The 16988-nt window shown below is 46.1% G+C and overlaps 1 protein-coding gene across 1 annotated transcript in view; it reads right to left on the reverse strand.

Annotated features, from left to right (window-relative positions):
- Positions 1-16988, reverse strand: part of FSTL1 (follistatin like 1) — a 62402-nt gene that overhangs the window by 15411 nt on the left and 30003 nt on the right. The window contains exons 3-6 of the mRNA XM_010592931.3: positions 5088-5192; positions 2737-2866; positions 1694-1726; positions 284-414 (exon numbers count right to left, since the gene is read on the reverse strand). Coding sequence (XP_010591233.1) covers positions 284-414; positions 1694-1726; positions 2737-2866; positions 5088-5192 — 399 coding nt within the window. The remainder of the gene's footprint in view (positions 1-283; positions 415-1693; positions 1727-2736; positions 2867-5087; positions 5193-16988) is intronic.

Here is a 16988-nt window from a genome sequence, read left to right on the forward strand (position 1 = left end):
CGGCACCGGAAGACTATGGGCAAGGGTAGATCTGGGGATGAGGATCTGAGGGCATCGACCTACAGATTTATGCCTGCAGTGAAGGAGGCTTTCGTGTTTACGTGGGAACGTGTCTGAGTGTGTCTGTATGCGGGATGCGTCTCTGTGTGGTGCTGTATCTCTGTGTTCCGAACAGGGGCCTCACGTGCATTTCCTCCTGCTCCGGAGACGGTGGTCAGGCCACGGCAGGAGAAAGCCTCCCTTTCTCTGGGGCTGAAAAGTCTTGACCCCAACTCTGGATTACCTTAAAGTACTTATCCAGGATTTCACTGTAGTTGCTGCCTTTGGAGAACCAGCCGTCTGGGATGATCTCGGCTTCCAGCCACTGGATGATGCGACGCCGGAGCTCATCGCGGTTAGACTGATAGCAAACAACTGCAGGACAGAGAGAAGGAGCGCTGAGTGGTGAGGCAAAGACCCAGGGCCGCCGAGCACCTACCACGGGGGAGGCTCGGTGCCGGCCGGCCGGGGCTCTGCATTCGTCACCTCACTGCACTCCAGGGGGACAGGATTCTCACCCACATTTGACAGAGGCGTGACCAGGGGACACAACTGCAAAGCGTGTCACACAGGATGCAAGCTCACATCTCTGCAAAATTTATAAAGATTGAAAAGACTGCAACTGGGAGATTACACTGCTCAGGTGGGAAAAGAGTAGAGCAGAAACATAAGGGACATTTTCATTAACTTTAGAAAGCTGGGGGCGGGGGAATCAGTCAATAAAACAGCTGTCTTGGCTCAAAGATGAGCTGAAATAATCCGTGAATAAATGAGATCATTGCAATTCTTTATGCTACTGGATGTCTTGATTCTCTTGCTAAGGCTTTTCCCTCTCCTACTTAAAATTTTACACCACCTGCACCATCCTTTATTATAAACAACAGGAAACTAGGCCAGAAAAGAGCCATGTTTAAACCCCACACTGGACAGTGTGAGCCACACTGGAATAAGAGATGGGGCTAAGAGTCAGGTCACTGGAAAAGCAAGGAAAGGAGAGCCTTGGCAGGAGGGAATTCCTAGAAGACAACACACGTTGGGATGTGAGAAGGGCACTGGGCCAGGAGAATGAAAATCAGGGTACTCTTCCCCACTCTGCCACTTCCCAGCTGTGTGACTTGGAGAAATTCACCTAACCTCTCTGAACCTCAATGTCTTTATTGATAAGGTAATTACAATAACCCTAAGGTTGCTGTGGGGACCTCAAGAAAAAGTATATGATAAAGAGGTCCGTAGCTATAAACCATGATGAAATCTTAACTTTTATTAATAGACACGGAATCAGTCTTACTGGCATTTCCAAGTACCCCATTTCCAAAAGAGCTGCGCCTTCTTATTCTGCTAGTCCATGACATTAGCATGCTTCACAGAGGGAAGGGCTCAATAGCTTTCCTGTCCTCAGAGTTCAATGGCTACTCAGCAAAGCTGGAAACCACACCCAACATTCTGACCCAACCAGCTGCTTCAAATGGAAGCACAAAAAAATGCTGCCTTGCAGCTTTTCTGAGCTGTGCAGAGGAGTGACCAGTTAGGGGTCACAAGTTCTGACACAGAGAAGACCTTGTGGGCTCTGGCTGGGCTTGTGGAACACAACACTTCCATCATGAAATGAAATTCCTCCTGAGGATGCGTGTTATTAGAAAAGAAAGGCACTCACCTGGGCTGGCAGATGGACTTATATGTTTCTTCTCTGCAAGACAAAAGGAGAAGATATGTAACGGAAAGTGAAGAAAAAAACAACTGTTACCAGGATTAAAACTGCCCCACATAAGTTGGGTGTTTGTAATCTTTTCACGGTTTTGTCTTGAAGTGGTCTCCTCTGCTTCATCCAGAGCTTAAGTATGAGGATTTTTTATTTCCTACTTTGCCTGGTGGCACTGTGGTTAAGTGCTCAGCTGCTAATCGCAAGGCCAGCAGTTCAAATCCACCAGCTGTTCCTTGGAAGCCCTATGAGGCAGTTGTACTGTGTTTCCTATATGGTTGCTGTAAGTCGGAATCGACTTGACAGCAACAGGTTTTCGGGCTTTTTTGAGTTTCCCTTCGGGTCCCACACCACTTCCTGTTGGGCTGAGGGGTGGCCACTGGGATTTTGTGAATTCACGTGTAGAATCATTATGAAGAAAGGAATGGAGGGAGACCAACGCCTGGGAGACAGTGTCTTATTTCTCCAGGAAAGTTCAAGGCTGAGAGGGGCTGGGCAGGGCTGGGGCTTAGCAAGGGGCTGTGTCTAATACGGAACATTAGCTCAGGGGGTAGAATAAGTGTGGGATTCCCTCCCTCTCAGTGATATTAGTGTAAAAAAGAGGACAAGTAATACTACCAGTGCCAAGAGGTACTCAAATTTAAAAAAAGGATGGGAAAGATGAAAACTACATGCTTTCTAAAATGGTGCAGAATTCACTTCAGAACTTCCTTATTATGCTGATTGTTGACATAGTTGCCTTATCTATTATCCAGCTGCAGATGGTTCTGGAAACTCCCTTAGGGGTCTGATGGCTAGAAGCCCTGGGCAAATCATCTAGGGCTAATTCAACAGGTTCATGAGTGCCAAGAGAAAATATCTTCAAGCAACTGGGTTGTCTCCGTGGCTATGGGTAGCTGTGGTCAGGGAGGAAAGGACTCTAGGAAGTCAGGCCACGCTGTTCTGCTCCTTGGCTCCCCATGGCAGGGCTGGGATGTGGTGGCGGGAGCACACCTCACCTTTGCAGTGTCCGTCGTAATTAACCTGGATTTTGGATCCAGTGAGGCAGGCGTCTCTATGCAGCTCGCAGTGGTTGAGGTAGGTCTTGCCGTTACTGCCACACACAGGCCTCTTGTGAGGTTTGCATTGCTGAAATAGACCCGCCGGAGGGTGTTCATGCCTTGCGGTCATGGATGCCGACACACACGTACACATACAGAACCACTTGTGAGGGAACTTCCTACTAGCAGAGACGGAGCCTCTGTTCCCAGCAGGGCACAGGGGGACTCAGCTCTGGCCATCACTGACCCTACCCCTTCATTGCTGGAGTTCCCCATGGCCCTCTGTGCCCATCCAGTACTGGGTCATTTCTTCTACTCTATGAAGAAACACACCTTCCTTACCCTGTAACATCAGCAGAAAGGGTATTTAATTGGAAGTCAGGGATCTGAATGCTCTGATACTTTTGGAAAAAGTCACTCAATGTCGCTGAGTGACCTAAGATTCCTTACAATTCCAACATTCTGTGACATAAAACAGCCAGGTCTGAAGGCTAGGAATGAGGCGAGACCTAAAGGCACGTAAACACACACACACCCCAATTCTTCTGGGGCCTAACTATAAGGATCTTGGTTCTCCTGCTTTGTTTAGCATTTGGGGGCCATTTTGCTTTCCTCCTCATCTAACAACTCCTGTTGTGACGCTGGGGGTGCAGGTGAAGGGGTGCATGAGTCTTTATGAAACAGTCCGCAAAATAACTACGATCAGGGAAATGGAATAAAGTTCACTTGGCATCTTGGTTCTGCCTCAACAATTTAAAGGGCCACAGTCCCAAGCAAGCTTAGTTTATTTAAAGTTCTGCGGTTTCTAAAAAGAGAAAGGAGCAGTAAGTAGGTCTGACCTCATAATAAAGGGGCCAAAGCAATGACGAACACATGTGCTGAGTGACCAGAACATAGAAGACTGACCTGGAAGGGCTTCCTAACGCAATCTCTCCAATTTACAGACGAGAATACCAAAGCCCAGAAAGACAAGATTCATTTAACCAATATTCATTATTGAGCGTCTACTATGCGCTGGGGTGCTGGGCAAAACCAAACTTGGTCTCTGTCTTTACAGCATCCAGTGGGAACCGATTTGTTCAAAATCACACAACTAGGATGTGACTTAGCTGAGACTACAGTCAGGACTCCAGACAGAGAACTTGCATTTTTCACTCATTAATGTATTATGGACAAGCCTTCAGGTCAGCAGGGATAGGTCTAGCTCGAAGCCCAGGCTCACGCTACCACACCATGGCCAGGCACACCAGGGCAAATGGATACCCAGCAGGACCTGGGGCTCAAGTTTCTGAGTTGGGAGGGTTCCTTTAGTAATCAGGATCCTCAATCTGGGGACTAAGGTGAATGTATTTATTTGCAGGAACACAAACGAGTTTCTAGGCTATCGGTTGGTTTTACAGAAAGTGGAAAAAAAAAAAATAAAAGCCCACGTCTCTCCCAGGTACTTATGTTCTCCTGAAGAGGGAGAACGTACTAGAATCCTGCCTACAAAAGAGGCAAATAAGGTTATTTCTCAAAAGCTCATTTTTTAAGTTTCATGAAAAAAAAAAAAAAAAAACCCTATAAAACCTGCATTCCATTAAAATGTGCAATTCCTTTGACTTAGCAAACCCACTTGGGGTAATCCATCCTACAAACATAAAGGCAGCAGCAGCGTGCATGGATATTTGCCCAAGTTTGTTACTGTTTATAGTGCTTAAAAAAACCATGAAACAACGGAAGTGTCCTTCTATAGAAAAATGGTTGAGTAAATCTGGTTCTTTCATATAACTAAATATGCAGCTGTTTTAAAAAATGAGCTAGAACTATACATACTGACCTGGAGGCTTGTCCAAGATGTATTAATGAGTACAAAATGCAAATTATGTGTATTTATCACGACCTTATTTTTGTATGAAATAGGAAGAAATCATATATGTTTATATTGGCATAGAAAAAAAATATGTAGAGCAATATATACACAAATACCAAACTATTAATACTAATAGGATTGGAGGATTATTAGGAAAGATTATTGATTTTATCCTTACAAATGTCTGTACTACTTGACTTATATAAAGCATTTATTAATTTTGCAACCAAAAAAATTTATAGGACAAAACATTTTTTTAAAAGAGAAAAAAGCATTTCTGCATTCACGTCTGATTTTTTAACCCCTGGGATAAAAATTCCACGTCTTTCAGATAGACAAAGGTGTGCATTTATAAAGACGATGAAGTAGCTGCATTGCCCTGCTGACGGATGGCTCCAGCAAGGTAGCCACGTACAGTCTCTGCCGTTGTCCTCTGGCTCTGGATCTCACAGCTTACCTCAATGCAGAGGCAGGTGGGTTCTCCCTTCTCGGTGACGGCACACTCCCGGCCAGCTCCACAAAACACATTGGCACAGATCTTCGATTTGCTCCTTAGCTCCTCCTGAGATGTAAAACCATAAAGGAAACCATATCACTGAGATGAACCTATCACAGGATGAGCCAATGGTGGTAATCATCTTTTACGCTTGGGCTTTGGCCTGGAGTCAGAGCTCATGGTGTTGAAACGTCTTAAACGGTCAGCACCACACTCCCCAGCGCTGTTACAGCCCAGGCCCAGGTAGTTCTGTATCACCAAAATTGTTTCTTGTAGACTAAGAGTTCCTTTCTTGCCTCCTTTCTTCTGAAAATGCTCATGGAGCACCTTGTCTATGCCAACACTATGCTAAGGGCTGGGGATATATAGGCTTCATGAAGCAACATGACTCAGAGGAAACTGAAAAGTAAGGAGATATTTAGAAAAAAATATGGAAGTGTAACAACAGGTGCACCAGGAGCTGAAGGCAGGGAGGAGGGCAAAAACCAAATGAGACTTTCTGAAGATACGATGTAGGTCTTAGCTGCCTAGTGCTGCTGTAAGAGAAATACCCCAAGTGCATGGTTTTAACAGAGAGAAATTTATTCTCTCACAGTCTAGTAGGCTACAAGTCTAAATTCAGGGCATCCACTCCAGGGGAATGCTTTCTCTGTGGGCTCTGGAGGAAGGTCCTTCTCATCAATCTCCCCCTGGAGTAAGAGCTTCTCTGCGCTGGAACCCCAAGTCCAAAGGACCTGCTCTGCTCCCGGTGTTGCTTTCTTGGTGGTATGAGGCCCCCATATCTCCCTTCTCACTTCTATATCTCAAAAGAGATTGGTTTAAGACACAATCTAATCTTAGAGATCTCATCAATATAACTACCATTAATCCATCTCATTACATCATAGTGATAGGATTTATAACACATAGGAAATCACATCAGATGACAAAACAGTACACGATCATACAATACTGGGAATCATGACCCAGCCAAGTTGACAGAAACTTTGGGGGGACACAATTCAATCCATGACAATGCCTGAACTGATTTTTAATGGTTAAGCAAGAGTAAGCCAGGTAGAAATGGAAACATTTGAGAGAAAGATGGGTATCTGAAGGACCAAAACCTCACTGAGTGGTTTCAAGGCTGTATCATCTCAAAGGGCAACAGGAAGACAGCTAAACCATTGCAGACATGGACCTGCTATCACTCACTATGGCCCCATTCAGCCATCCATCCACATTCGCCTCTGGCCTTAAGAGAAACAAGTCACATGACAAAGAATGAACTATCCTCCAACATGCAATGGACAGGCATGCCTGCTCAGATGTACGCAGCAGGACCGACAAGGCAGGCAATGGCTTCAGTCCACACAACCTGCAAATGTGGGTGTTGGGTAGGCACTAATCCTTTCCCTTATATTAATTGGTGGCAGAAAGCCAGCCTCACCCCCTTTGCCCAGTGGCTCAGCAAATCACGGTTAAACAAAGGAGAACCTGTTTTCTCCAGCCCCCTGCCCTCACTGGCTGAGCAGGCAGAGTCACTGGACTGGCACTGGCTGTGACAAAAGCAACAAAGATGGCAGGAGCCAAGATGATGTCATAGGCCTGGCTGTGATAAAGGCAGGGATAGAACCTAAGATTCTACATTCTAGGCCACGTCTACCATATTATACAGACAACTCACACCCACAAAGCTTGTAACTGTAAAATTCTTACAAATCAGTAAATGCTTTCTATCCAGGAATAGCTCAAAAAAGCAAAAACAAAGTAGGCGCTTGAGCCTTGATGGGCTGTGCCCACTACAGCTGGGGTCTGCTGCCATCTGGAGGCTGCTGGGCCAACTCTAGGTTATTATTTTCTCTTATAAGACATCTTGCCTGTCATGCAGGGCTCCTATTGGCCTAGAAAGCTTTCCCATTTCATTGGTTTGCACGCTGTTGCTATACCAGTTCTTTCTGGGGTGTTGCTAAGACGAATTCAATAAAGCTGGCAGGCAGGGAAGAAAAGAGGAAGTAATTCCCAGAAGGCTGGGAAACTGAAGATTTGTTGTTTCCTAAACAGGGAGTGGAGATAAAATCAAGCATATTCTTCAGGCTCTTGTGGAAATGGTGCCTGGGAATGGAAAGCAACTCTAAAAAGGCAGAGACCCGAATAAGACTACCATCCCCCCTCCCCTCCGCGAACTAACGCTCTAATCGAGGGATACAGACAAATCTAAAATGCAACACGGGAGAAAAAATTCTCCAGAGAGAGTCTCTGCGCCATTGGGGCGTGTCCCTTGAGCCACAGATACACAAATGCATAACGAAGCCAGCTTGGACATACGTCTATGCTCTAAGATGCCACCAGCACACTGCTCCACAGCCCTTTACCACTGGTGCTAGCTATGCGGCCAAAACTAGCCATTTTAATTCTTTCAGCCTTGGCTTCCTCATCTGTAAAATCAAATACCTGCCCCGTCCTGTGAAGATAAAACGGGATAGAGATAATATATTTGGAAGTACACCATAAATCGTAAAGCAAGCTGTCGGTGAGAAGTGTTGTTTATGTTACTGCCTTATACAGCTTTTTGCAGAATAGCCTGTGGCATTTTTAGAGCCTCCCTTTTTTCTAATGTTGTTGTTTTTTGCATTAAAAATAAAAGCTTCTTACTTCCGGTGAATTCAACCCAAGTTATTTTTCCCAAAAGGCTTCTCAAAAACCCATCTGGAGAAACAGACCTTATACTTAAAATACAGCCACTAATATTTCAGTAAAAACCGAAAACCAAACCCACTGCCATCAAGTCAATTCTGACTCATAGTGACCCTATAGGACCGAGTAGAACTGTCCCCATCGGATTTCCAAGGAGTGGCTGGTGGTGAATTCGAACTGCCGACCTTTTGGTTAGCAGCCGAGCTCTTAACCACTGCACCACCAGGGCTATGATGTTTGAGTAGTACAGTTATTTTCACGTACTGCGTGTGGTTTCATCTTCCTGTGTGGACAGCCATGCAAGAAGATGAATTTTACCATCGGATGAGGACACTGAAGATTATTAGGAAGGTTCAGTGATTTGCTCGAGGCCCCAAAATGAAAAAACGAGAGGCGCTATGATTCCAATCCAGGTTTTCAGACATTAGATAACTGAGCTTTCATTTATAAACGTCTGACACCCTGCTATGTAATCTTTATTATACATTATCTTATTTAAGCTCCACAACAACTCCATAAATTAGACATTAATTTTAAGGCGTGCTGGTGGCGCGGTGACTAAGAGCTTGGCTGCTAACTAACCCAAAGGTTGGCCACTCCACAGGAGAAAAGACCTGTAAAGATTACAGCCTTGGAAACCCAACATGGCAGGTCTACTCTGTCTTATTGGGTCTCTGTGAATCAGAATCCACTCAACAGCACATAACGACCACCCCTATTTTATACATGAAGGAACTGAGCCGTGGACGTTAAAAAATTAGAAAATGGCAGAACTAGGATTCTATTCATCCTAAGGGAAAACAGTTTTTCATATTTTATTTTCATATCCAGATGATTTAAGGTTAAGGGAAGGTTTTAAGAACCTCAGCATTCTGATGGAGATGTGACCTGCGGAATCAGGAAATGTCAGAAGAAAGCAGTTAAGAGTGGGTCAGAGGTTTAGATCTGAATTCCCCATTTCCCACCTCTGCTACTTACCTGCCATGGTCAGAGGCAAGGCACTCTCTCTAAGCCCCAGTCTCCTCCTGTGTAAAACAGGAATCCTGACCCTAAACAGGGTATAACCGGTTAACCAGGTGCCCTCATGTCTATTCCAACCCAAGGCGAGCCCACGTGTATCAGAAGAGAACTGTGCTCCATAAGGTTTTTGATGGCTGATTCTTCAGAAGTAGATTCCCAAGCCTGTCTTCTAAGGCACCTCTGGGTGGACTCGAACTTCCAACCTTTCAGTTAGCAGCTGAGCGTGTTAACCATGCACACCGCCCAGGGACTCTTGCAGGAATGTGGAGAGGTCGGAGATTTGTCACATGCAGCAGAGTGGCTGCCACACACCTGACAATCAAAGCACCTCTTATGCCATCGAGTCGATCTCGGCTCATGGAAGACCTGTACGACAGATCTGGACCGTGCTATAGGGTCTCCGACACTGTAATCTTTATGGGAACACACCATCACTTCTTTCTCCTGCTAGCCTTTCAGCCTTTCAGTTAGCGGCCGAGCGCTTAACCATTACACCTCCAGGGCTCCTTCCACACACCCAGAGGTGGCTATCGCTACATTGGGCTATTTCTTTTCAGTTTTCACACTGAGATGTTGCCATTACACCTTGGGCTGTCATGTCCCTGTTTTCTCTTTCCCCTCTTACACTGGAATGATAATCCTGAGGGCAGAAGGACCGACTGAACAGGAGAAACTAAGGGTCTACCTACCCCAACAACCCCCGCTGAAGATCCCGGATAGAAGCGGGGGAAAGCCACTCACAAGTTACCCAAGCATTCTTCTTTGCAGGTGACACATCTGTCAATAGGTGGCAATCTCTCCCTTTGTCTCAAAAGTGCAAAGAGCCGCAATGCAGAAGTACAGCCCCGGCTCCCGCAGCTCTGTCCTTCAGTGAGGGGGCCAGAGGCAAGAGAATAGGGGCCCCACAGGCAGAGAAAGGGGCTAAGAATGGGGATATGCGGCCCTGACAGCCCTCCCCAGTTCTTCCCATGCTTTAAAACAGAAATCAACAAGAAATTTTTCTCCAGAGGGGAGGCCTCTTTGTACCACTGAAAGCCCTTCTCCAAACCCCATCTTGTCTGGGAGCTGAAGTGTGAGTCTGCATCCCCCCAGCTCCCAGCGAAGTTCCTTGGGGTGGTAGGTGGTCCTAGGGATTTGCTGAGAGACTGGCTGATCGTGCGTGAGGGAGAAGAACATCTCAGGAGGGGACGAATGTGCTCATGGGCCGGGGGTGACTACTGGCTGCCTGGGGGGAGGCTGGTGGCCAGGAAGACAGAGGGTTGAGGCTGGGGCTCTAGCTGGTGGGGGGCCTCGCCAGCTGATCTGAGGGGCACTTCAAGGATCTGGTGGGCAGTGGGGGCCCTGGTAGGTTTGGAATCAGGCAGATGACATGATGAATGGCGTGCTTCGGAATGTTAACGTGCGTCTGGGCCCTTCCAACTCTGAGATTCCAATCCAAAGTGCATAGCAGCCTGGATGGAGAGAGGCTGGAAGCAGGGAAGGCTGTCAGGGCTCAGGCGGCAATCTGGCTGGGGGTGACTAGGGGCTAGGGCCCAATGCTAATGATACTATCTAGAGCACCCACAACTCAGTGAGGCTCCTCAGGGCTGTTTCTGTCCTCACAACCTCCGTGCACGTCTCTGAACAGATGAGGGGACTCCCTGGGTGGTGCAAATGGTTAACATGCTAGGCTGCTAATTAAAAGCTTGAGGCCCCCAGAGGTGCCTTGGAAGAAAGGCCTGGGAGCCTACCTCCAAAAATCAGCTATTGAAAATCCTATGGAGCACAGTTCTACTCTGACACACATGGGGTGGTCACGAGTCAGAAAGAACTCAATGGCAGATGGTTTAACAGATGAGGGAGAATTTGAGATTCAGAAAAGTTCTGTGACATACAAAGGCTACATAACTAGTTAGAGCTGAGTCAGGATTGGAATACAGGTCAGCCTGACTCCCGAGCCTTGATGTTCTCCTACCGGGTACAGCCAAGGAAGAGAGCTACCGGGAGAGGGTACAGCTACAAGGCTGGCACTGAAGGGTCACGGGGTACAACGTAGTTCTTGCAAATTAACTTGCACTGTTTACCTGACCACCACAAAAATTTTTTGGAATTAGGTTCCATGGCTGTATACAAGAATTTTTTCCACGCTGAGATACCACATTGCACATGAATGTCCTCTAGGAGTACGAGGTCAGAGGCAGGTCTATTATCATAAAACTATAAACCCATTCTGTAAGTCTGAAGGTACCTCTGAAAGTGACTGGATGAGTCAGGGGAAGGAGTCATTCTGGAAGTGTGGACACCCTGATGTATTGCTAAAAATCAGTAAAATACCTGTCCCCAAATGGAGCTTTGCCTACATCATTTCCTCCACCTTGTCTTCATTTAGTGTTGCAAACCAAGCTCTGGGGGTTTGGTCTCACGGTTCGTTTTCACAATGCAAATTCCACTTGGTAAAAGACTTGATGAAGAACTTCCTGACTTTTACCAGGTAAAAACTTTCTGAGCAACGGCCAGTTGTTGTGTGATAATAATGGTGCTACGTACCCGTACAGCTATTTTACTACTCTTTAACTTCTACTGTCACTTTTGATTCTCAAAACCGTTTTGAGACAGGCAGGCCCTTCCGGGTTTAACCTCATATGATGTTAAGAGGACACCGAGGCTCAGAGCCATCTCTGACCAGTCCAAGAGCTCACAGCTACAGAGCTGACTCCTGGCCTAGCTCTCCAGACTTTAATTCCAGGCCTCTCTCCACTAAGCCACTCTGCAGCTTTACAAACCAAAGCCAGGAAAAGTGTTGCCTTGAATCCAAGGTGCTGAGAAAATAGATTATTAGTTTTGGAATCGAAAAAGATCCTTCGCAAACACGAGGAAAAGTTATTGGCCAAACCACCAGTAGAGGCGATATGGCACCTGAGACTCTGGGCCCATCAGCATTAAGTCTGAATATAAAATCACTCTGAATGTTTTTAAAAAAAGTCTTCTGAAGTAAAACGATTTCTGGAAGAACAGTGTGCTCTGGCAGGAGAGGAAGCTTATGAGTAAAGCCATAAACCTGTCAGTTTAATATACTATCATTTGAACTGGGTAGGCTCTGTCATCTCCGTTCTTTTCCTTCTCCCCAACTTTCTTTAAAAAAAAGAAAAAGAAAAAAAAAAAAAACCCTACTTATGCTAAAGTGGAGTTTTGGCCCCATTTTCCACTATTCTGTGACAGAGCAGCTTTGTTGACGTGAGAAACGCTCTCTCCTTGCTTTGCCAGAATTAGTCATGGAAACTTCACAGGAACACCAAGGCCCCTCCTGCTACACAGATCACCATGGAGCTTGAGACAAAGGAATCCACAGAACTGAAAAGCGAAGGGGGGTGCGTACAGGGTGGAATGCTGGCTGCTCCCAGGCAGCTAATCTGGAAGGGAAAGCAGGAGCAAGGCCTGGGAAAGCCAAGGAGGAAGAGCAAAACCATTTCAGGATCCTGCAATTTATACTCTATTCATTCCTTTCACCTTGTTCAAGTCTGATTCTTTTTCCTCTGAAAAGAATAGTGCTGGTGACTCCTGCATAGTCTAGGGAAAGGGGAGGAAAGAGGAGTAACTTCCAGCATTTGCAGGGACGATATCCCTCCCCTATGTGTGCTTACAACCATGCCAGGTGAATGCAGCAGGGCCAGGTGCAGGTTTTGTGGGGCCTGAAGCTTAAACAATTTGGCAAGGTGGGGGGACTGCTTAAGAAAAAGAATACACAATTATGAACGTGAAACTGGGTACAGGGCTTTGGAAGGGGCCTTGTTAGTGAAGGGTCTGAAACTTAAGCTTAATTAGCTTCACTGTAAATCCAATTCTCCATCCACACCATTATTTTCTTCACAGACAAGAGCTTTTCAATAATGGTTTTTAGGCCTTTGGTCTGTTAGTCAGACCCCATTTAATATTTTATGCATATACGGCTTATCTCAAATAAACGTGAAGCACCTTGTACATTTTGGTTTCCCATAGACTGCAGTCTCCTGCATCAGAGAATGCTTAAAATTTTTTTTTTTTTTTTTACATTAAATGTCATGTGGGATCCATTCAGGTGGCAGTGACCATGGCCAGTGACAATGGGACTCTGGATGTTTTGGGGAAGGCATGACTGTGTTCCATGACATCAAAATAAGGGATACATCTCCCAAGACGATTAACTTTAAAAAGATCAAAAAAAAAAAAAAAAAAATTATGGACCTGTCATTCAAGAATTATTTAATCCTCCTTTGTATTAATTTCTATGTTCAGCCTCTAGCATAGTTTATGGGATAACAGTTTTCCGACATTTTCTACTCATTATATGATAATGCAGGTATGTGCCTGGAAATGAAACCGGTAAACCAGCTGCTGACTGAGTCGATTCTGACCCAATGTGACCCCCCGTGTGTGTCAGAGTAGAACTGTACTCCATCGGGTTTTCAACGGCTAATTTTTTAGAAGTAGGTCACCAGGCCTTTCTTCCAAGGCAACTTGGGTGCTCTCAGACCTCCAACCTTTCATTTAGTAGCCGAGCGTGTTAACCGTTTGCACTGCCCAGGGTCTCCTACTTGGAAATTACTACTCTCAAATTTCAAATGGGATGCTATTGTCCACCTTAACCAGATTCTTTATTATTTTGCCGATCCTGTCACACTCTCTAAGTGTTTACTTTTCAGACTGAAGGATCGAAATTGGCTGAGACAATTTTCACATGAAGTCTCTCACCTTCCCAGCTGCTCTCTGGAATGCCTCCATCCCATATACTCAGTTCTCCCTTGAGGCGGCCCAGACACAGCAAACTAGAAGCTTGGTTTCCACATAACAGTAAGTTCAGGTTTCTGTAATGGTCTTTTCTAGTTGCATCAGAAGTATACACAGGACCACAAATAATCTCACCAGGATCGATGAGGGCAGAGGTGTCATGCCTGTTCACAATGAGGAGACTGTGACTCCAAGAGGAGCTGAGTACGATTCAAACTCAGGTGGGTCTGACTCCAGAACCTGAGCAGGGCTGTAGGCTGCCTTCGGGTCATGATCCACAATAACGAGTCGGGGTGTCTCTCCGTGAAGTTCCACACCGCCTCCCTGCACTGCCAACTGCACTGTTAAAGGGGCAAAGTGGGTGAATCCCACCTTTATCGCTAACTACGAAGTAAAGATCACCATAATCCAGTTCCCACCTAGAAGGGGACGCAAGCTTCACCTTCCCACATCTCTATCATCCTCATCTCCAGCCACTTCCCCTGGCACTCTCTCTCTGACCCTAACTATCTAGAGTTGGGTCAGAACACAGAGCCCTGGCCACCTTTTCTGAATTAGCCACCCCGAGCTAAGTCAGAGTCTCAATGCTCCTTTGTGGGTTCACTAATTCCCTTGAACAGCTCACAGAATTCGTGGAGACTAGTACTAACAGTTACCCATTTATTTTAACCAGAAAGGATACAAGCAAAAAGACGTATCAAGCAAGGTGTGCGCATTCCTGGCAAGAGGCTTCTGTTGTCTCCAGGGACATGTCACCCTCTCCTGTGCGTGCATGTTCTCACTAATCCAGGAAGCCCCCCAAAGAGAGAGCTCCAAGCTCCAGGGTTGCTCATAGTAGTCACTGGGGCCTCAATGCATATGGATGACAGGCCTTAGAGCACACACATTAACCAACGAATACGCATGACTGAAGGTATCATGCCCTCCTCCCTCAGTTGCCTGGAAACCTTGGTGGTATAGTGGTTAAGTATTACGGCTGCTAGCCAAAAGGTCGGCAGTTCGAATCCGCCAGGCGCTCCTTGGAAACTCCATGGGGCAGTTCTATTCTGTCCTATAGGGTGGCTATGAGTCAGAATCAACTCGATGGCACCAGGTTTGGTAAGTGTTGCCTGGTTGTTTCAGAAAAACAAAGACACCTTGATTGCTACAGAAATTTCAAGGCTTACTTACGAGAAAAAGGAGCCCTGGTGGCTCAATGGTTAAGCACTCAACTGCTAACCAAAAGGCTGGCCAGCAGTTCAAACACTCCAGCTGCTCCTTGGGAGAAAGATCTGGCAATCTGCTCCAGTAAAGATTACAGCCTAGGAAACCTTGTGAGGCAGTCCTACTCTGTCCTGTAGGGTCGCTATGAGTTGGAATCAACTCGACAGCACACAGCAACATTTTTCAGAAACCAGAGACAAAAGCCAAACTGAGTCCTTTGTCCCCCACTCTCCCCAACACAGGCCATCCAGTGAGTCCATCTTTACTGATGGCGTCAACTGGGCTACTCGACATGAAAGCAGGATTTATCTGTTTACAGTCTTCAGTGTGAAACCTGGAAATCCCAAGATCTCGTCAGTCCTGCAGAGCGCTTTTTTGTTAAAAAAAAAAAAAAGAAACCTTCACAATTTTACCCTTCATTTTTTTCAGATTGCTTGGGTGGAAATCCTCTAATCCAGACACTTATCCACCCTGAATTTCTGTTAAGTGTGAGCATGGTATTCATTTTCCACTCCTTAGTCATCTGCCTAAGACTTGTCTACTTTAAACGAGTGTGTGTGTGCGTGTAGAGTCTTCACAGTTTTTCAGTAAAAACAAGGGAAATCATTTAAACCCATCAGAGAGCATATTTGATGAATGCCTATAACCACAAAGCAGTAATAACTGTTTGTGGTCAGCATGGTGCAAGCTCTCTTCGCAGGCATTGCTAACCTATTTGGGGACATAAAACTAACACACACAGATACCGCACAATGCTGTCCTGAAGTAAACAGGGCTGTCTCCAGGGGATGGGGCTTCATGGAAGAGGTGGAACCTCAGCTGAGCCCTAAAGAAAGCTACGATCTAGATAGAAAACCTGTAGGTTATTGAATAGGAGGGTTTTAAGAACAGTCTAATGGTATATGGTACACGGGAAGGAAAGGGTGAGGAGGAATTGGGGGCACAAGGAAACCAGTTATAAAGGGCTTGGGGTGATGAGACTCATGTAAGGTGGTGGTTGTATGGATACAGAGAAAGAAAGAAACTCAAGAGAAATTCCTAAAGAACAAGATTGGGCAACAAACTGGATAGAAGAGAAAAACGAGAAAATCGGTAAGCTTCCAAGATCTTGGCTTTGAGGGCCTGGAAGGCTGGTGCTGTCTCTGTCTGAGATGGAGCCTGGTAAGGGGGCCCAGTGGAGGTGTGGTGGACGATGATGACTCAGTGATTGACATGAGTCGAAGGCGACAGTGGAACATCCCACTGACAGCTGGAAATAAAGAACTAGAGATGCACATTTGGACGTCCTCCATTCAAGAGTGAGAAATGGGGCCAGGGGAGCAAGTGAGCTGAGACGAAAAGATGGCAGTAGAGGGCTGAGGAGAGAAAGTGAGAGGATGCACAGGGGAGGGGCAGGAAGGACAACACAAGGGGTGTCTGTGCAAGTCTGAAAAGGCGCCTCCCCCTCCGGGCAGATGCAGCCCCAGACTGTGACGTAGGCTTGGCAACCAAGGTGCAGGCTGCATTTCAGCCCCCTCATCTCCTTGTGCAGTGAACAGCCTGCACGACCACTTGAGGGCTCTGAAAGCAGAGCAGCCAAGAAAGCAGAAAGCTGGGAGGAAAACCAGGAAGTCTAGAGAGTTCCAAGAAATGGATGATGCGTGTCATTGTACAAGAAAAGATTTGGCAAACACTGGAATAAAACAGCCACACACACATGCGCGCACACACACAAGGCTTTGAAACTTCTGCTGAAACCAGAAGCAGTAACAGCCCGGAGGGCAGATGAGGCGGTGAGGTGCTGGGTAAGAGGAGCTGTGATGCAGGAACCTGAAGGAGACTGAACTTTGGACACGTCTCTACTTCTAACTCATTGTGTGACTTAAGGCCATACATTTGCTCTCTCTGGGCCACAGTTTTCCTATCCATAAAACAGAGGGGTCATAAATGATCCCTAAGTCTCTTGAATTGTTGGAATTCTATTAACTAGAAAGTTCTGGAATTTACTTTTTCAGATGTATCTAAAGAATCTCCCAAGTGGGCGAACCTCCCTACCCAAACTAGAGCAACTGGTTGTATATAGGGCCTCTTGAGCGTTCTTAAGGGTTTTTGCTGGGCTTTGGTGGGGGAAATTAAAAGTTGACTCTTGTAGTTAAAGGATTTTCATGAGCAATGCCTTTTTATTCCCTCCTGGATCATGGCAGGGGCAATCAGGGGCGCAGTAATGGGACCCCAACTCTG

The sequence above is a fragment of the Loxodonta africana genome, chromosome 1 (assembly GCF_030014295.1).
Source record: "Loxodonta africana isolate mLoxAfr1 chromosome 1, mLoxAfr1.hap2, whole genome shotgun sequence".
Taxonomy (NCBI): Eukaryota; Metazoa; Chordata; class Mammalia; order Proboscidea; family Elephantidae; genus Loxodonta; species Loxodonta africana.